Source organism: Pseudochaenichthys georgianus, chromosome 2, assembly GCF_902827115.2.
Source record: "Pseudochaenichthys georgianus chromosome 2, fPseGeo1.2, whole genome shotgun sequence".
NCBI lineage: Eukaryota > Metazoa > Chordata > Actinopteri > Perciformes > Channichthyidae > Pseudochaenichthys > Pseudochaenichthys georgianus.
In genome coordinates, this window is record NC_047504.1 from 3,247,064 (window position 1) to 3,267,709 (window position 20,646).

General features: G+C 41.3%; 1 protein-coding gene across 2 annotated transcripts; it reads left to right on the forward strand.

Annotated features, from left to right (window-relative positions):
* The first annotated feature begins 22 nt into the window (after positions 1-22).
* Positions 23-17,319, forward strand: arhgap1 (Rho GTPase activating protein 1). Of its 2 annotated transcripts, none has more exons than XM_034098072.2 (13): positions 23-100; positions 2,456-2,659; positions 3,063-3,161; positions 7,447-7,534; positions 7,620-7,751; positions 8,606-8,692; positions 9,443-9,541; positions 9,734-9,841; positions 10,081-10,157; positions 10,240-10,317; positions 10,717-10,845; positions 12,041-12,144; positions 12,554-17,319. In XM_034098072.2, the coding sequence occupies exons 2-13, from the start codon at positions 2,536-2,538 to the stop codon at positions 12,719-12,721; spliced, it is 1,293 nt and encodes a 430-aa protein (XP_033953963.1). In that variant the 5' UTR covers positions 23-100; positions 2,456-2,535; the 3' UTR covers positions 12,722-17,319. The 2 variants fall into 2 exon arrangements, with proteins under 2 accessions (XP_033953963.1, XP_033953973.1); XM_034098082.2 differs by having other exon boundaries at positions 37-121.
* Positions 17,320-20,646: the final 3,327 nt, after the last annotated feature.

Consider the following 20,646-nt stretch of genomic DNA (forward strand, 5'->3'; position numbering starts at 1 on the left):
TTTATTTTGAAAATAACAAACCGGAAAAGGTGTTGACGCATTATCGTTGTCTGTCAACAGCAGTGATCAGATCGACTTGAGACGCCACAAAGCCCACCTGGTAAGGAAACTAAACAGCACGGTACGTTTAATACAAATCCACTGTGCTGCTTTGGTACTGTTATAGAAAAGGCGGGAGCACAGTGGTCGCGTGATCATTTATTTGTCGTGTACTCAGTCGTTCAGTACCACGGGGCTACATGTAGTGGTAACATTGGTTTGTGACGTTACTCTGCTGCTGCTGCTGCTTTAGCTAAGAGTAGTCGTTCTCTTTACCCATTCATGTCGACACAGCGTTCGTACTACATGTATGTGTATCCGTATCTGCATACTGCTACTAGCTTGGCAGCATTTAGCTTTTCTAAAGCACCAGCCAAAATGACGGACCTGTTATTGTTAAACGGACTTTCCGGGTAAAGTAAAGGAGCTACCTGACTGCTCACCTGTTGCTCTTATTAGCAGACATGATCAATAGCTAACGTGAGATCGTACTTCCCCTGGTACAGATAAACTCCACTTAGCATTACATACACATTTACAGTTGAAATTATCACTGCTTTTTATTGTCCTTGTGTCTTTCAAAACACAATTTATCAGCATTTAATAATCAAATGTTTCACCTCAAATGCAAAATATAAAAAAGGTGGACCTCCTTGGTGTAAAATTACCCGGATGTTCTTCATCCATAGAGCAACCAATCATCCCCTCCTTTACCTGTAGCCTACCTGTCGGACTCAGGCCTGACTAGTTGATTATAAAAAAAATCTTGAACCGAATAACTAAATAAAACGAAGATATTTTTTATTGGATTTTGGAATATTGCAGACTATATTTACATGGAGAGGGTGAAATTGGACCATGTCTGTGTAATTGTGGCTGGTGTCAGTGTTACAGTAGGGGGACACTAAGGTCATTGTAAAATCTCTAATAGCACCAATGGATAATGTGTGCTAACAAGACAGAGCAGACCTCTGCATTGTGCATTCTCAAATTGACCAACCAGAATCGAGTATTCAACCAAGCAATGTAATCATCAGAATACATTTGGATTTCAAATAGATTGAACAGATAATTGAATCATTTTTTGTTGTTGTGTGTGTGACCTGTTTTGACATTTCAAGAATTTAATGCAGGTCAATAAGCAGAACCAGATTGGCAGTCATTCATTTTCAAATGATACCCAACCCTTTTATGTGTTTGACTTGTGGTGGAAAATTAGGCAATAGAGCTTAGTCATGTGAAGATGATCTCGGTGATGTGTCTCTTTTGCTCTAACCGATACTGGCTCTCCTGTTGTGTCCAGGAAAAAACAAAAAAAGAGGAACCTGTTATTGTTAAAATCCAAAATCCTAATCCAGATGTCCTCCCCGACAGCTTCTTCGTGACTCAAAACAGGCCAAGTGTGTGTGGTTGTGTGTTTCAATATGTGTGTGTCTGTGGTTGGTCAGCAGCAATAGGCTGACTGTTGGTTAGATATTTATTTAAAGCAACATGCTGTCAGCAAGTATAACATCACATAGAAGAGGGAGACAAGGCTGTGTGTGTAGCAGTATGTGGGGAAACAAGTGGGGGTTGGGAGATTAAAGAGGAAGTGTGAGTATAGGAAATGGGGAGAGAGTTAATATGTGAGATGAGGAAGAGCTTTATTTGAAGCAGTTATATTATGCTAATGTCACGGTCTCACTGAGCTTTACAGTGTGCAGTCAGGCTGCTTGAGGCAGTATTTCAATAGTCATCTGCAGAGGACTCCAACACAGAGCCGTCACATGCTTCACTCAGAAGGACAGTGCACTGTGGCGTTGTGGTAGGAAAATAACATAAAAAGGCAAAGCAGAATGTTAGTTACAGCTAGGGCTGGGCGGTACTGTATGACAAAAAACTCATATCACAGTATATTTCCAAATGATAACGATATATCACAGTATTTATTTATTTTTTCATTGGTTGGAAATGTATTTACATTGACACGTTTTGGCCCCACAAAATAACACCTGATCAGTGGTGGCCCCCATGAGTCCTATGTGGTGAAGGGATCAGAATGTTTGAACATGTAAACAAACCAACAACAGATTGCCACCAGCCTGTTCTTTTACTTAAGTCTTTTATTCCACACTGCTGCTGGGTGGCTTTTAGTTCAGTGAATGTTTTATTTGATATGCAGCAATTGTTTCTATAAGAGAATCATTTTAAATATCGTAGCCGGACATGTTTATTTCATTTTAGGATGCTAAAATCTAGTAAAATCGTGCTGAGATATCTACTGTACTGCCTAGGTAGGGCTGGATATACTAATAATAATTAATTCTACAAACAACAATAACAGATTTCATACAAATAAAAATGTGCGCATTAAATAAATAAATGTCCTGAAATGTTCCCATACCCTGCTGACCTTCGGTGTCTCTGTCCCCTGCAGGACTTTGGCTTCTCCTCTGTGGAAGTTGCAGCTGTGTGTGGTGTGTGAGTGTGTGTGTAGGGCTTTTTCTCTGCAGCGTGATGTCATCAGAGCTGCTGGTAGATCTGGGCGAAGACCCGTCGACGGCACAGTTGGGACAGCTGAAGCTGACAACGATAGAGGACCAGCAGTGGCCCGCAGATGAGACCACTCTCAGCAAGTCAGGTGAGAACACGTTAGAGACCCCCTAACCCTTACCATAATCTTATTGACATGCAACATTCACTTGGGCTAACGGCACATAGGGCTGCTCAATTAATCGTATTTTAATCGCGATTACGATTATGGCTTGCAACGAGTAAGAAAACAACGTAATCGAAATACATTTTATAATTTTTCTTCAGGGTAATCAACTGTTAAAAACATACTGTTCAACATTTTTTTCTCCAATAAATGGATGTTTTTACAAGTCAATGAATAATCGCATTTAATAATCGCAATTACAATTATTGACCCAAATAATCGAGATTATGATTTTTGCCATAATCGAGCAGCCCTACGGTCACATCCTAATATCTAACCTTTGAACTATGAGGTCAGGATTCAGATGTGTGTGTGTGTGTTTCAGAGACCGATATGTCCCAGCGCTTCGATGCCGACTCCCCCCACCTGTCCTGGGACCATCCCTTCTATGACATCGCCCGGCATCAAATCATTGAAGTTGCAGGTCGGTCCTTCAAAACGTTTATTTTCAAAGCACACACATTTTTTACTTTTGTTTATTAATTTAGTAAAAAATAATCCACACATAAGCTTCACAAAGAAATGAATAAAGAGTAAGCTTCTCAAATAAATGTCGAGCCTTTAGCTTCGCAGTGGCCTAACAGTGGTGACGCAGAGCCATGTGACCGTTACAGAGTTCATTTAAAGGTCACTTTAAGGGCTGTTTTGTATATATCTGAGACCTGTAATATACTGTTGAAAAAGAGTATAATAGGGGACCTTTAATTCTTAGCATTAGCTTTTGACTTCAAAATCATAAAGTGGTGTTAACATGTGGAGATTATCCTGCTGAAAACAACATGTAAGGATGTTAATCATGTGTTTGCCAAAGATCTTAGTTTCTGTAATAATCCAAAATCATCGTTACTTCCTCACTTTGGCTTAAACCATAATGTTGAAAATATTTCTTCACACATATCTTTGGGTGCATCAGAGATATATGTGCGGGACCATATTTAATTATGTGGGGACTGGGGACTGAAGAATACCTTTTGTGTAGATCATTTGTATGCCAAAACACATTAGTGTATTAATTTATAGTGAGGCTGATCTGAATCTGTACTGTTCATCTTTAACCAACACTATTTCACACTTAAATGTAGGGATGGGTACCGTTAACGTTTTAACGGTACTACTACTTTTATCGATACCACTTATCGATCCGGTCTTTTAACGGTACTTTTATCGGTTCTTTTGGAGAGAAAAAATGAGGTAAACTAACTAAACAAATTGTGAACAAAATTAACATAGCTTATTATTTAAATTAAATACATAATACTTCACATCAAAAGAAACAACAATGTTTTAACAAATCGTATTAAATAATCTGATGACAGAATTCTAAACAGAATAGCTGAAACTTTAACAAAATAAATAACTCGGTTACCTACTAGGAAAATGTTTACTCAGAATTTTTCTTCCACACTTGCCCCTGCTAACATCTCAGTAAATGAGCTAGTAGATCATTTTAATTCAAAAATAAAAAAATGTATAGATGCCATTGCTCCAACTAAGGTAACGGTCAGTGACTGGCAAGAAAATATGTCCATGGAGAAAGGCCATGACCGTGAGAACAGAAAAAAGAGAGAAAAGCTGAACGCAGGTGGCGAAAAACAAATCTCCAGGTTCATTTTGAAATCTATAAAGGGAGACTTGGCTTTTATAATTTGGAATTGAAAATTGCCCGACAGTCTTTCTTCTCTGATATCATTGCCAAAAACAACGCATGTGCCTTGTTTGCTACAGTCAACAGACTAACCAACCCCCCAGTGTCAGTAGCCTCTGAATTTCTATCCACCAGGGCGTGCAATGATTTTGCCTTCTTCACTGACAAAATTCAGAAAATCAGACAAGCAGTCAGTGCCTCTGTGTCAGGTAAAACAGATGTGTTGTCTCTGTGTCCACCTAATATAATTTCAAACACCATGACACAATTCCATCAGATTAATGATTAAAAACCTAGAGGACATTATACAACTCCTGCTGCCTTGATATTATTCCAACAAGGTTTTTCAAAGATGTTTTGCCTTGCATGGCCTCAGATCTACTTCATATAGTAAACAAATCTCTTCACTCAGGTGTTTTTCCACAGGCCCTGAAAACTGCAGTCATTAAACCGCTCTTAAAAAAGAATAGTCTAGACGCTTCAGTAATGAACAATTACAGGCCCATATCAAACCTGCCATTTCTAGGTAAAATCATTGAAAAAGTAGTTTTTCAACAGTTGAGTAATTTATTGCATTTAAACAACTGTTTGGATGTGTTCCAGTCAGGATTTCGTCCAAACCACAGCACTGAGACTGCTCTTGTAAATGTCTTCAATGACATCCACTTAAACACAGACAGTGGCAGAACTTCAGTGTTAGTATTATTAGATCTCAGTGCTGCGTTTGACACTGTTGACCACAACATATTACTAGACCGACTGGAAAACTGGGTGGGACTTTCATCAATAGTTCTAAATTGGTTTGAATCCTACTTTAAAGGACAGAAACAACTTTGTTTGTTTCTATAGGTAAATACACATCTGAGTTGACAAATATGACATGTGGGGTACCTCAAGGCTCCATCTTGGGGTCTCTTCTGTTTAACATCTACATGCTACCACTGGCTCAGATAATGGAAAACAACAAAATAAGTTACCATATGCGGATGACACACACATTTACATAACCATTTCACCAGGAGACTATTCTCCAATTCAAACACTGAGTAAGTGCATTGAACAAATCAATGACTGGATGTGTCAGAACTTTCTCCAATTAAACAAAAGATAAAACTGAGGTAATGGTTTTTGGAGCCAAGTCAGAACGTATAAAAGTTAGCGCTGAGCTTCAGTCTGCAATGTTCAAAACAACAGATAAAGCCAGAAATCTAGGTGTAGTCATGGACTCTGACCTGAGTTTCAACAGTCACATTAAAACAGTTACTAATTCAGCCTACTATCACCTAAAGAACATATCTAGGATTAAAAGACTAATGTCACAGCAGGATTTGGAAAAACTTGTCCATGCTTTTATCTTCAGTAGACTGGACTACTGCAATGGTGTCTTCACAGGTCTCACTAAAAAATCTATTAGGAAGCTGCAGCTGATTCAGAACGCCGCTGCTCGAGTCCTCACTAAGAAAGTGGATCACATCACTCCTGTTCTGAAGTCTTTACACTGGCTTCCTGTGTGTCAAAGAATAGATTTCAAAATACTGCTGCTGGTTTATAAAGCACGGAATAGTTTAGGCCCAAAATACATCTCTGACCTCCTGCTAAATTATGAACCATCCAGATCTCTCAGGTCTTCAGGGACTGGTCAGCTTTCTGTCCCCAGAGTCAGAACTAAACATGGCAAAGCAGCGTTCAGTTATTATGCTCCAAACATCTGGAACAAACTCCCAGAAACCTGCAGGTCCGCTGCAACTCTGACTACTTTTAAATCCAGGCTGAAGACTTGTCTTTTTGCCGCTGCTTTTAATTGAAACTGAGTGGTTGTGTTTTCGTTTTTGGTTAATGAACATTTGAGGCTAGTAACCCCAGGAAATCAGTGTCTGGGGACTTTTTCCTGGTTGATTTTCTCTGTGTTTGCTGCTCGGGACGTATGTGCCGTGCCATACAAGCATACACAGCTCATGTTCGGAGACACCTTAAAGAAAGGCATCAGTAAAGTGGAACTTCTGTGTGAACTATTCATATCTTAAACTGCACTGTAACTTTTTATTCATGTATGTTTCCTTTTAATGTTTCTTTTATTATCTTTTCTTTTTAATGACTGTTTTTAAATGCCTTTGTCTGAATGTCTTTCATTTTGGTAAAGCACCTTGAATTGCCTTGTGTTGAAAAGGTGCTATATAAATAAACTTGCCTTGCCTTACCTCTAATCATTAACCCATGTTTGTAGAATGGAGTTAACTCCGTGTGTTGCTGCTAGCATACATAATACCTGACATGGAAACGTTACTCGTGGAGGGGGCTACAGAGCTACTAGAAAGACAGTCGTACCCGGTGCATTTCTCCGTCTGGATGTGGAGCACTTTTGCTAAATGTTTAGACAAATTGCTCGTGTTACCGCCCTGACATGCTAAACTCTTATTGCACTTTTGGTAACGAGCATTGTCCACATCGAGACGGGTAAAGTTTAACCACACCTCGGAGCTCGTTCTCTCCGCCCTCTCCTCCGTGTGTGTGTGTGTGTGTGTGTGTGTGTGTGTGTGTGTGTGTGTGTGTGTGTGTGTGTGTGTGTGTGTGTGTGTGTGTGTGTGTGTGTGTGTGTGTGTGTGTGTGTGTGTGTGTGTGTGTGTGTGTGTGTGTGTGTGTGTGTGTGTGTGTGTGTGTGTGTGTGTGTGTGTGTGTGTGTGTGTGTGTGTGTGTGTGTGTGTGTGTGTGTGTGTGTGTGTGTGTGTGTGTGTGTGTGTGTGTGTGTGTGTGTGTGTGTGTGTGTGTGTACCACTAAAACTGCAATATAATGTTTGTGTAGCAATAATACACATGACATATCTTTTTTACATGTCTCCAGTACTGATAAAAAGACCGCTAACGTCGGAGCTTAACGGTACTACGGTCTTTAATAATTCAGCCCCGGGGCCTGTTTAATACCGGGGCTCGGTACCCATCCCTACTTAAATGTGCAGGTCAATTTGTAACATTTGGAGCGCTTATCAACCTATTTAACAGCAGAACCACTGTTTTTGAAACAACAGGTCATGATAATGTTGAATCCATGTGTGTTTCCTGTTTGTAGGTGATGATAACTTTGGCAGGAAGGTGATAGTGTTTAACGCATGTAGGATGCCTCCACATCACCAACTGGACCATCACAAGCTGCTGATGTAAGAACCAGTAAACATCTAAATGCAGTCCAAATACACACATGTATTTAAATGAAAGTGACATGTTTGATTAATCTCGTTGCAGGTATCTTAAAGGAACACTGGATCAGTATGTTGAAAGTGATTACACTCTGATCTATTTCCATCATGGGCTGACCAGTGAAAACAAACCCTCTCTCAGCTGGCTGCGGGATGCATACAGGGAGTTTGACAGAAAGTAAGCGCAACGACTCACGCGACAAGTGTTCCTGAGCTGCTGTGTCAACATGCCATCCTCAAAAACCCTCCCAAGGCTTTTTCAAATGTTTCTACGACAACAATATGTTGACAACGCATCACTGCTTTTTCAAGACGGACTAGATTAGCCTCCTTGGATTTAATGATCAGTCGAAGAGCTGTGGAGTACGGTTTGCAAAAGTCACAGCACGACTAATGAAACAACTCTGGGAGAACAAACTTCTCAAGTTCATGTGAAATAAAGCACACTCCATCCACAGTTATGTGTATTTTATATAAATGAATTTACAATATAAGACACATTTCAATCCATCTACACATCTTTTTCTCCACCCTTGACCTCCTTGCCTATTGCATCCTCCATTTAGGAGTGTTTATCATAATAAATAGTTTTAGAAAACAAGTTGCTATTTGAGCATGACACCAACATCTGAGATTACATTACATCACATGTTAGACGCTTTTCTCCAAAGCGACTCAACACTGTGGGCGATCCCCACGGGAGCCCTTTGGGGTGAAGTGTCTCAACGACATGCTGACTGCAGTGGGGTTTGAACCCTGATCCGAACACCAACGCACCACACGCCTCCCAGATGTAGTCGTGATGTTTGAAAGTACTATATTATCTGCAGTTTGGCTACATTTGTGGTACTTATATATGTATTATATATGGAACAATACATCAACATGCAGAAAGATTGAGCTAGAAACCGAATCTTAACGGTGGTTTTAAAGTGATCAGTACAGAGCATGCCTTAGTGAAATGAGCAGATACTATACCTCAGAATCTTATCCTTGTCATGTGGACCTTCTAGAATATTCTCTGTGTTTCAGGTATAAGAAGAACATCAAGGCGTTGTATATCGTCCACCCTACCATGTTCATCAAGACTCTACTGATCCTCTTCAAACCATTTATCAGGTTCTCTTTGTTTGTAAAGTTACACATAATAATACACATGACAGAAATGGACTTGGCCAAATGCAAGCATAAGATTGTCTTCACCCTTTTAGAATGTGAGCCACTCTTGTTTGACACTTTTCTTGTCAGCAGGACACTTTGAGTTGAAATTGAGTTTTAATATGCTGCAATATTTCAAGCTGACCTGCTGACCCACTAACATTGGCTTTTCTGTTACCGCTCCATAAGAAAGGCCACCTTGTTGCAGCTGTAGTAAATGTGTGTAACTTATATCGAGCATTATTGTGAGCCAACATACTGTAAACATATGAATATTGTGATTCTTTAATCAGAAGGTCATCGGCTCAATCATTAATGTTTACCTCAGATGGCAACAATAGTGACATTTATATAAAGGTCACCTATTTGGCAGAATCCTTTTTTCCATTTTAACCGCTGGATGTTCTCTCTCTCGCTCGCTCTCTCTCGCTCGCTCTCGTTCTCTCTCTCGCTCTCGTTCTCTCTCTCTCTCTCTCTCTCTCTCGCTCTCTCGCTCGCTCTCTCTCGCTCGCTCTCGTTCTCTCTCTCTCTCTCTCGCTCGCTCGCTCTTTCTCTCTCTCTTGCTCTCGTTCTCTCTCTCTCTTGCTCTCGTTCTCTCTCGCTCTCGTTCTCTCTCGCTCTCGTTCTCTCTCTCGCGCTCGCTCGCTCTCGTTCTCTCTCTCGCTCTCTCTCTCTCGCTCGCTCGCTCTCTCTCTCTCTCTCTCTCTGCAGTCTTAAGTTTGGCAGGAAGATAAACTACGTGAGCTATCTGAGTGAGCTGGAGGATGTGGTGAAGTGTGAGCAGCTGATCATTCCTGCCCGGGTCACAGAGTAAGAGCTGATCCAAATGTACTTCTGCAAAATCACTTACAAATGATACGCAAGTCATATCTGCTGTTGATTTCCTATCTTTGTAAAGTAATGTGATAAAGCAAATGACTTCAGAACACATGACTGTCTCTACTTTCAAGTCTATATCCCATCCTGAGCCAGAACTGATCTTTTGGTTTGTTTCTGTGCAAGGTACGACAACAAGTTGAGAGCGTCTCTGAAATCAGGCGCCGAGCCCCCCGTGTCTCCTCTTCATAGCCCCCCCCTCCCCAACCAGGTGTTTGGGGTGCCACTTGCAATGTAAGTGTGTGTGTGTGTGTGTGTGTGTGTGTGTGTGTGTGTGTGTGTGTGTGTGTGTGTGTGTGTGTGTGTGTGTGTGTGTGTGTGTGTGTGAGATCTACTGATATCAGGTACTTCCCTTTAAGCAACTCTGTACTGGGATACTTCTTTACTCTAAATGCTAAAGGAATGATGGTTACTGGATCAAAGACAGTATATACTTTCAATAATTAACTGTATGGTACATGTTTGTATGTCAGACTCAAACAAAGGAGTCAAGATGAGGATCCAGTTCCCGTGGTGATGAGAGACACCATCAACTTCCTGTCAGAGCAAGGTAACTCTTCTTCTGTTGGTCAAATGAGAGACACATCATTGATCCTTTTGTCCTCAGTACTGAATGTCTTTGTCTCTGTTAGGTCTGGAGATCGAAGGGATCTTCAGACGTTCTGCTAACGTGACGCTGGTGAAGGAGACGCAGCTCCAGTACAACTCGGGTATGATCAGTGACCTGGTTAACCATTCTATTCAGAGCAACAAGGAAGTGTCTCTTAACTTCCCGTCTACAGGGGAAGTGGTAACGCGCGGTGAAGACTCGTGGCAGGGTGTATGAAGCGCAGAAAAACAACTAGTGATGAGTGCAGTGTATTTGGAGTTAGGATGGACTCAGCGGTGATGTGTGTGTGTGTGTGTGTGTGTGTGTGTGTGTGTGTGTGTGTGTGTGTGTGTGTGTGTGTGTGTGTGTGTGTGTGTGTGTGTGTGTGTGTGTGTGTGTGTGTGTGTGTGTGTGTGTGTGTGTGTGTGTGTGTGTGTGTGTGTGTGTGTGTGTGTGTGTGTGTGTGTGTGTGTGTGTGTGTGTGTGTGTGTGTGTGTGTGTGTGTGTGTGTGTTTTCTAGGGGCTACAGTGAATTTCAGAGAGATGGAAGATGTCCACTTGGCTGCTGTGATCCTGAAGACATTCCTGAGGGAGCTGCCTGAGCCCCTCCTCACCTACCAGCTCTACAACGACATCGTCAACTTCAGCTGTATGTTGGAATTACACTCTTTTCATTTCAGCGTCAGAGTTTCTAGGAATCTCATTCTGCTGGAATTAGATGGAAACTATAATTATTCAGAAAACAAATGATATCAACTTTACAACTTTGAAGTATGAGGTAGCAGCATCAGTGTTAACCCCATCAGGTTCCTTCACTTTAGTTATGACTATTGCATTTTGGATTGTCAATTCTGCGCCAATATAATACATTTCATTACACATTTTTTGAAAAGTACTTACAGTACTTATACATTTGATAGTAATCAAGATTTGATCAAAGATTCAGATTCATACCCCTCCAAAGACTATAGATTTATATATAAATACCGTATATATATATATATATATATATATAAATAAATACCGTATACCGTACTTTTCGGACTATCAAGCGCACCTGCATATAAGCCGCAGCAGCTAAACTGTCCGTCTGTCTTGCTCTCGTTCTGTCTCTCGGTTCCACTTTTACTTTGGCGCGCGACCTGTCTCACTCTTTTCCGGCCTCCAGCTTTTCCTGCTGGAGGCCGCCGCTTAAAGGTGGCGGGCGGGACCGGTCCTAGAGCCCGTAGTGTTAAGGTGGTTAATTTTACCTGTAAAATCCATAGATTTAGGAGGTTCCCTAGTGGCCGTTAGCTGTACAAAAAAAATGGGGGAAAAAGTCGCGGCTTATAGTCCGAAAAGTACGGTATATATGTGTAAAGTGTACACATCTAGTAACCCTGTTTTTTTTTAAATGAATTTGTTACTCTTTATTTGGAGTCACATTGATAATACAGTTTGATTGACAGATCATTCTATTAAGTGCCCCAAAAATAGAAAACAAAAGGTAATAATAATAAATAGAAAGTAAACAGACCTGAGAAGCAGGTTTAATATTATACAGAGGTTGTTTGAAATGAAAACTAAGTCTAGGAGTGTACAGAAGCACAATCAGACAAAGGAGATGGCAGCCTGTTGCAGCAGCTTCCACTGTGTTTCCTGATTATTATTTTTGGGGATTTTGTTTTAGGTTTATTTTATTTGTATTCTGTATTCTATTATTTAAGTCATTTTGTCATTCCTGAAGATTTCCTGTCAACATGCTGCTGTGACAGCTTCTTTCTATCTGGAATATGTATCGCTGCCACTGTCTCCGTGCTCCCTCCAGTGTCCTGAGCTCTGATTGGTGCTTGTGTTGTGTTTAGCTGTACCCACTGACAGCCAGGTGGAGCAGCTGAAGACCCTGATGGAGTCTCTGCCAGAGGAGAACAACGTGTCACTGCGGTACCTCATCTCATTCCTGGCCCAGGTACAGCTGATGGAACACACCTACTACATTTCAGAATATCAGCAGCTGGTCTGCAATCACCAGTAACCTGTGTGTGTGTGTGTGTGTGTGTGTGTGTGTGTGTGTGTGTGTGTGTGTGTGTGTGTGTGTGTGTGTGTGTGTGTGTGTGTGTGTGTGTGTGTGTGTGTGTGTGTGTGTGTGTGTGTGTGTGTGTGTGTGTGTGTGTGTGTGTGTGTGTGTGTGTGTGTGTGTGTGTGTGTGTGTGTGTGTGTGTGTGTGTGTGTGTGTGTGTGTGTGTGTGTGTGTGTGTGTGTGTGTGTGTGTGTGTGTGTGTGTGTGTGTGTGTGTGTGTGTGTGTGTGTGTGTGTGTGTGTGTGTGTGTGTGTGTGTGTGTGTGTGTGTGTGTGTGTGTGTGTGTGTGTGTTTTCAGGTGTCAGCCAACAGTGAGGTGAATAAGATGACCAACAGTAACCTGGCTGTGGTGTTTGGGCCTAACCTGCTCTGGGGGCGGGACAACGCTATGTCACTCAGTGCCATTGGGCCGATCAACAACTTCACCAGAATCCTGCTGGACCACCAGCACCTGGTCTTCACCTAAACCCCCCCTCCACCTTCCATCCTGCAGGCTCTCTTCCAGCCAGTCCATCAAAACAGTAGACACTCTGAAAATGCATTCTGCTCACACCATTCTCTACATTCTGATTAGCATTGTCTTTATATAGAGCCTCCATTTCCATGTGACTCGAGGCACCAAGATGGATATAGGAGAAATATTAGACTGCAGGCAAATAACCCTTACAATAAACGAGTTATAGCGCACACTTCAACAGGAAATACTTTGTTGGCCTGCCCACATTCACACTGGCTCACTTTGGTATGATAGGAATTTGGAGACGCTGATTCAACTTGTATATTCTTTCTGCTTCTGCTGTCTGTCATTCAGCCTCATGATGTAACAGTAATCATGAACAAACCAAAAACAAGATTATATAGATTTACAGAAATAACCACTTTGAATAAACTCACAGCACATATTAACAGAATTAAAGAAGGTGGCGATATCCTTCATTTTGGTCAGGAATAGAAAAAAGAGAGAGAAATATCTCAAAGTTTCACATGTATTCTCCCTAGATGAAAATGAAGATACAATTCAGGCTAGCACACTTTTAAGTGTTGTACCATGATCAGTTTATCTTCCTTGGCTTACATCAAGTAAAACTATTGGTTGTGTTCCAGTGTGAATGCATGGTGAGTCTCACACACCTACAGCTCTGTTTTCCAGCCCTCCCAACCAACCTACATGTTTGTGTTTATTGTATTTAGGCGTCTCTGGCCCGCCCTATCATGTTTAACTTCTATACACAGATGAATAGCAGCTGGACTTCCCTGTATACCTCTGCCATAACACCTGTAGTCAGGGCGATACATCCTCATTTTTAGGTGCAGACTCAGAAAACCAAACGGCCTCTTTGTTATGATGCCAAACTTGAAGATTACGGAGGTGCGTGAACGTCTCAGGTTAATTTAAATTCTGACTTTTTTCTAAATATTCTGATATTAAAGTCAGAATTCTGGTCACATCCCAAAAGTTTTTTCCGTAGAACAGCATATTCCTTTACACAATTTGACGCCCTGTTGACTTTTGGTTTATGCTTATGCCGCTGATGAAGTTAGTTTAAGCTGTATAAGGGTTTCTGGTCATAATGGTCTCTTAGTCAGGGGTAAACCACACTTAAATAACACACATGCACTTTTTTATATAACCACAAATGCTTGATAGGGATTTTCTTGCTGCCACAGTATGGGGGCTATTTTTAAGTATTGTTCATACATTATCCCCTCAGACCTGTGATAAGGTGTTTTCTGAAATGACCAGACTAAATACATTATTAAGTATTAAATTGATATTAGCCACCTTGGTTGAGGTGACGTGCAACAACATGAACCTTTCTGTTGGTGGCTTGTTAGCAGACCCCTCATGCGATGGCAGAGCGAACAGGTACAGGCAGGGCCCATAGTGACAGCCCTATAGTTTAAATCTACTACCCACAAATAAACATGGACATGGGTTACTATTTAAACAAATGGTAAATGTATTTAGGAACCTATCAATGTGATTTTAAGTGGGGGTGGACCTCAAATCCTCTAGGGGGGTCCGGGGCATGCTCCACCGGTAAGATTTTTATTTTTTTATTTTGGAGTTAAATGCATCAATCTGGTGCACTTTGAGGGAAAAATAAAGAGACTAGATCTATGGAAACACCTCTATGAAACAGAACTGTATACATTTCAATAATCATAAAATCATGGCCATAACCAATAACATACCATTTCCAATATGAAAAAACACTGAAACTTGTTTATTTATTTATTTTTGGTTCATTTATAGTTGTGAGTGTGTCTGTGCTCCTGAATCAGCATCTCCTGTCTCCCTCCTCTCGTCTCCCTCCTCTCCTCCCTGCTCCTCTTTGAGGCAGCAGCAAAGACTAGTTTTAGCTCTCAACAAGTTTTAAAAGTGTATCTTACCTTTTTTCACCTAGTTAACTTTTTTAAATTTATTTATTCATGCATATTTTACTAATCACTACCCCCTCAAATAGAAATATGTGTTTACATAAATGGTGACCAAACCGTTTGAGACCCACTGAGAACTTAGACTAAGTTAACTATCTAAACACTCAGAGTCCTTTACCTCACCTGAGCTGAGCTTATCCCGAGCTTGAATGACACACAGAGACCAATCAAGGGCTTTGATTTATGGTCTGTATGACAGTGGCCATGTCGGCAGGCCACATCATGTAGACAGCCGGTCACCCTGTGTGAGGTAGGCCACTTAACAGGCCAGGCCATCGGGAAACCCCCCGGTCCTCCCGATGGCCAGTCCGGGACTGGGTACAGGAGGCGTAGAGCAAGGGATCATTGTCCACAAGTTAATCGATCGCAGATGGCGTCGTGGTCACGGACGAATGAAAAAGAGATCAATGATCTCAATGGGATTTCACCTGGATAAATAAAGGTTTTGAATTTAATTGAATAAAAAAAAACCTAAATGGGTTGCGAAATATACTTGGACGGCCGTTAATATACCTGGGCAGCCCGCCCAAGTATATTCTGTGTGGGAAACCCTGGGTGTAATTCCCTACCAAAAAGTGTTCCTGCAGTTGTTGTGAGTGGTGCCTCTTCATTCAGTTCCCAAAGCCTTAAATCAAATAGCTCCTTTTCTGCCATCTGTCTCAAATCTCAGCTCATCTAAAGCATTGCGTTCCATGTCAAATAAAGACATGTATTTCTGAGTTAGTGTTCTTTTGAACTATAGTTGTATAGTGTTATGCTGTATGTGACCTTATCTGAAAACAGTTAGTTGTTTGACCTCTGTGATCAGTTGTCTCCTTTCCTGTAGTTGTGCTCTTAATGTTAAGTCTCCTGGCCAAACTGTGCATTGAATCAGTCGTGTCTGTTTGTCAATAGCCAAATTACTAGCCTTGGGTTAATATAAGTATTGTATTTTTTTATGATGCTTAATATGATGTGACTGAAAATCACCAAGATATCAGAGATGAAGTTGACTGAAGCTGAAAAACAATCTTTAATGTTGTAATTCCCAGTCCTGTCAATATAGATGCATATGGGTGTGTTGATGCTAACTTAGCTGGACACTGGACAGTTGAGTAGAAACATTTTTGGGGTTTAAATATTAAGTGTAGTAGAATAACTCCTGTGTGTGTGTGTGTGTGTGTGTGTGTGTGTGTGTGTGTGTGTGTGTGTGTGTGTGTGTGTGTGTGTGTGTGTGTGTGTGTGTGCGTGTGCGCGTGCGTGTGTGTATTATTGTTGTCAAGTGCAATGGTATCTCCAATCTTGATGATGTTCATTATTTGATATGATGGGAAAGTTGTACAGCTTATTGTAAAGAAACAAAAATGATATGAGCGTTTTTCATATCATCTCAGAGGTACAAGTTTGTCTTTGATAACAGAACATGTATATGTGTGTGTGACCATGTGCATGCCCTTGCCTTATTTGTTCCACCCAAGTGATCATGTGGATTAGCCATTGAAGTGCAAGTGTGCCGTTCTGCCATAGATTCTAACATGGGCTCAACAGAGCTTTGTGCATTTTTCTGTACTTACATTTGCTGTTTTGAGCACATACGTGTGTCCCAATAGTATGGCAAAATGTGTACCTGGTACACCCACAAAGGTGATACTAGATCTACTGTGCGGTTGCTATGGTAAAAAAAACAGCACTACGAATAAAAGTGCTACACATGGTTATTTTTCCTAAGTAATGTAGTACCACTATAATGGTGTCAAAAAGAAGCAAGAATTCATTGTATAGGGCTAATTGAGCAGTCTGGAATGATTTGGTACTATGTTGTTGCTCGAGAGCTAGCTAGCTAACGGCTAATAGTCACCCCACGGCATTTGACATGTGCCATTTGAGACAATTTGGTGGAAACTCATGTTCACAGTGCGTGACATACAGTGTACAGACACAACGTTGGTGTTTGTTTGTTGACAGCATCAACAACAGGACTGAGGTGCCTTGAACAGAAAACCCAGGACAATGGAGACTCCAAGGCTTCTTGAACCCAGCTCTAATGTGACGCATGATCGCAAATCATTTCTGGTATTACTTAATAATTGTACAATTTCAATGCGGATTAGTCATTTTTTAACCCTGATTTATCTCTCTTAGCATGGCCCTACTGCTCCCAAAGCGCACCTTATCATTTATTTGGCTTTCAGTCTTTGATTCTAGAATTCCTACAATATAACCCAAATAATACTTTATAATTCATGAACATTTACAAATTATCATTTTGGATCACTTTTTATTTGATATGATGTTGCACAACCTAGTCCACAACCTTCTGATCTGACTAGATTAAAGTTATTTTTTAATGGAACATTTGAATTGTACAATATCAACAAAGTACAATTCTACGATATCATTGGTTCTCGTCAACTCTGCTGATCAATAGCAGCGCAGTCCAGTCTATTGATACCTTACCTGTCGTCATGGGCAACCTTACTATTGATTAGGTATCTGAGTGGATATATTGAGAGGTGCTCTTATTTTCTTAACCACTTTCATTCAGCAATTACTTTTGATATGTTGTGGATATTTGTTATATGTATTATTATAATGGTAAAAAACCTGTAATTTCAATGTGTGCAAAGAATAAAGAAATGGTAAAAGCAAGCTCAGGTGTGTACTGTTCTTTTTAAATTGTAAAAAATAAACCAATTTTAAACATTTAACACAATAAATATATATTTATACACACAGATACATGTCTTTTAATACATTGACATTTTTATATTTTGGTTTATTTTTTCATTAATGCTATGCTATGACTTTTTTTCACTAAAAACTATTCAATTACATTTCAGGTTTTTTATAGACTTTTGAATGTCTTTAAAGTATCATTTTGCTTTTTATATATTTTTTGTGATGTACTTGATTAAATTCATGATATTTTAACACTCATACCCTCAATTTTTGTGATATTTTCAACATGCTATAATAGGAATGTATCTATTATTTTGATCATATATTAATATATAATTTCGACATTTTAAACTGAATACCAGATTTTAATTAACTGTTTTTCCCTGAGCTGCGGCGCCCTCTGCTGTCCACTCCGAAGAACCCAGATCTGGAGCATCCGGCCCAGGAACACAGCAGTTTGATGCAGGGTTATCATAGTAGAGGTAAGACTACAATTGAAATAAGCAATGTAAAAATATTGCTATTAACCCGTGTGTTGTCTTCCTATCAACTGTGCAACTTGTTCTCTATAGATTACAGTATACATAATCACCCAAACATGTGTTGCACCTTTAAGCCAATTATTATGATTTATTACCATATGTTTTACTCTTGTTTTGGGAAATGTATGGTCAATAGACCTTTACACAATATTAAACCTAATTTCTGAGTTAAAAAAGGTGGAAATCTTGACTCAGCTGCCATCTATCGAGACCCAACATTAATACGAGTGTTTTGGTTAATTCCCAGTAATCCCTAATGCAGGTACTGGAAGTCTATGCGGGGCAATATATACTTTATGTCTTCTGGGTAATATACCACCTTGGGTTCCTCTGGACAGTTTGCTCCAGGTCGTTCAGGTTGCTGAAGGAACAAAGCCATTAGAAATGGAAAAGTATGCATGTTTTTCATATGAATGCATACATTTCCGGTTAATTTGAATAGAAGTAAATGTCATCCTTCACACACAAGTGAGCATGAGCTGCAGCTTGAGAGCTTCCGGGGGTCAAAGGGCACAGGAAGGACTTCCAGATCACACACTGCAGGCACTCTTTGACCTTCACTGTTTAAAATCAAGTATGTCTTTTGTCTTCTCTAAGGAGGAAAAACAAAAGGAATCCTGAGCAGGGAGGTGATGGAAAGGGCAGGTCACACACACCGACAGGCGGAAATATCACGTCTGGCCCCCGGCTCCTCTTCCTCCTCTTCCTCCTCACAGTTTAGAGCAACTTTGTGACGAATCAGGGGAACAAGATCAATCGACTGGAAATCTTCAACATGTGACTCCCTTTGAGGGAAGGAAACACTCCAAGGAGACTTATATGAAGTCATCAACTGACTGAGGGAGGCCAATGGTGTCTGAATGATGCGTAAATAACACTAAATTATATATTTAAAGGTCACCTATTATGCGAAATCCACTTTTTTTCTACATCACCATGTGTCCCCTCTGTGGAAAGAGACTGAACGTTTCAGGAAAAAAGATTCTCTCTTTTTTTTGTCCCGATCCATTTCTATAAAAACCTGTCTGAAAATGAGCTGATCAGATTTTGGCCACTTTATGATGTCATAACGATGTTTTGGCTTGTTAACCATTAGCCAATCAGCAACCAAGGTAACCCCCCCCCCCCCCCCAACTTATCACCTGAATCTCCTCCTAGAGCACCATTGTGTTCTTTTTAACCAAATCTCTCTCATGCCCCTTTCACACCAGCGCTTTTCCAGCTCCGCCGGTTTTTCCTGTTCACACCGCAGCGGCGCCGGCTCTGAGCTCCGGAATCGGGTTCACTTCCAGCTCCAAAAAATTGTCGGTCTAGAGCATAGACTGTATATATAATGCGGCTTTCACACCAGCTCTTTTCCCTTTCTAGCTCCGAGCGGGAGCTTTTCTGATTCAGCTCCGGTTTCCCTTTTCAGCTCCCGCTCTGTGCACACCGCCCACTGGCGCCCCAGAGCTGCCCCTGCTGCGTCATGACGTCACCGTTTACATCGCTGATTTGCTCCCCAACGGCAGCCATTACGGCGCTCACAACAACGGGGAACGGATGGTCAAAGTAAGGTACAAATAAACAGAATCACACGAAGCCTGGTTAGTGTTGCCTGACTTTATAAAGTGTGTTTATAGGCACTACTGCTTGTAGGCAGGCTGACAGTCGACCCATGTTCAGGGGAGGTGGGTTTAGTTTCCTGCACGCCTCGACGTGAGAGAGACGTAAGCGACGTCGCCTCTTAGCTCCGAAGCTCTTGCCTCTGGACCGACAATTTTTTGGAGCTGGAAGTGAACCCGATTCCGGAGCTAAGAGCCGGCGCCGCTGCGGTGTGAACAGGAAAAACCGGCGCTTTTCAGGCTCCAGCTCCGAGCCGGAGCTGAAAAAGCGCTGGTGTGAAAGGGGCATAAAGGTCTAGAGGCAAGAGCTTCGGAGCTAAGAGGTGGCGTTGCTTACATCTCTCTTACGTCGAGGCGTGCAGGAAACTAAACCCACCTCCCCTGAACATGGGTCGACTGTCAGCCTGCCTACAAGCAGTAGTGCCTATAAACACACTTTATAAAGTCAGGCAGCACTAACCAGGCTTCGTGTGATTCTGTTTATTTGTACCTTACTTTGACCATCCGTTCACTGTTATCGATCATTGTGGAGAGAGGCAGACGTGTTGTTTTGTATTATTGCAGCTATCGGATGCAAGTAGTCAGTTTAGCTTCGGTTGCTATGCCAACATCACCCGTTTTATACCAGAGAAACTTTCATAACAGCGTTGTGATACCAAACAGCATCAATTCAGACACACTTTCACTTAGGCTAAGGGGAACTGGGGATATGCATCAGCTGCTTGTGTGAGTCGGACAGTGAATACTTTAGAGCGGCCGCTGCAGTGCGAGCTAACCGGGAGCTAACGGGAGAATAAACTCCCGTGGAAGAGCAGCACTGCAGCGGTCGGTAAATGCTGCAGAAACACATTAATAAACAATGAACCACGGCACTCTGGAGAAAAGCATAAGGTTGGAGAAGTCGTTATTCAATTTATTCTGGCTTCGTGTGATTAAAAGCAACACGATCATCGACCCGACGCAGTTGTTGTTGTTGTTGTTGTGAGCTGCCGTTGGGGAGCAAATCAGCGATGTAAACGGTGACGTCATGACGCAGCAGGGGCAGCTCTGGGGCGCCAGTGGGCGGTGTGCACAGAGCGGGAGCTGAAAAGGGAAACCGGAGCTGAATCAGAAAAGCTCCCGCTCGGAGCTAGAAAGGGAAAAGC

Bases quoted from the DNA above. Each gene is read 5' to 3' on its own strand.
- arhgap1 (XM_034098072.2), top strand. From the start codon at position 2,536: ATGTCATCAGAGCTGCTGGTAGATCTGGGCGAAGACCCGTCGACGGCA. The intron at 10,158-10,239 runs GTAACTCTTCTT...TGTCTCTGTTAG, and splicing joins CAACTTCCTGTCAGAGCAAG to GTCTGGAGATCGAAGGGATC. The intron at 10,318-10,716 runs GTATGATCAGTG...TGTGTTTTCTAG, and splicing joins GCAGCTCCAGTACAACTCGG to GGGCTACAGTGAATTTCAGA.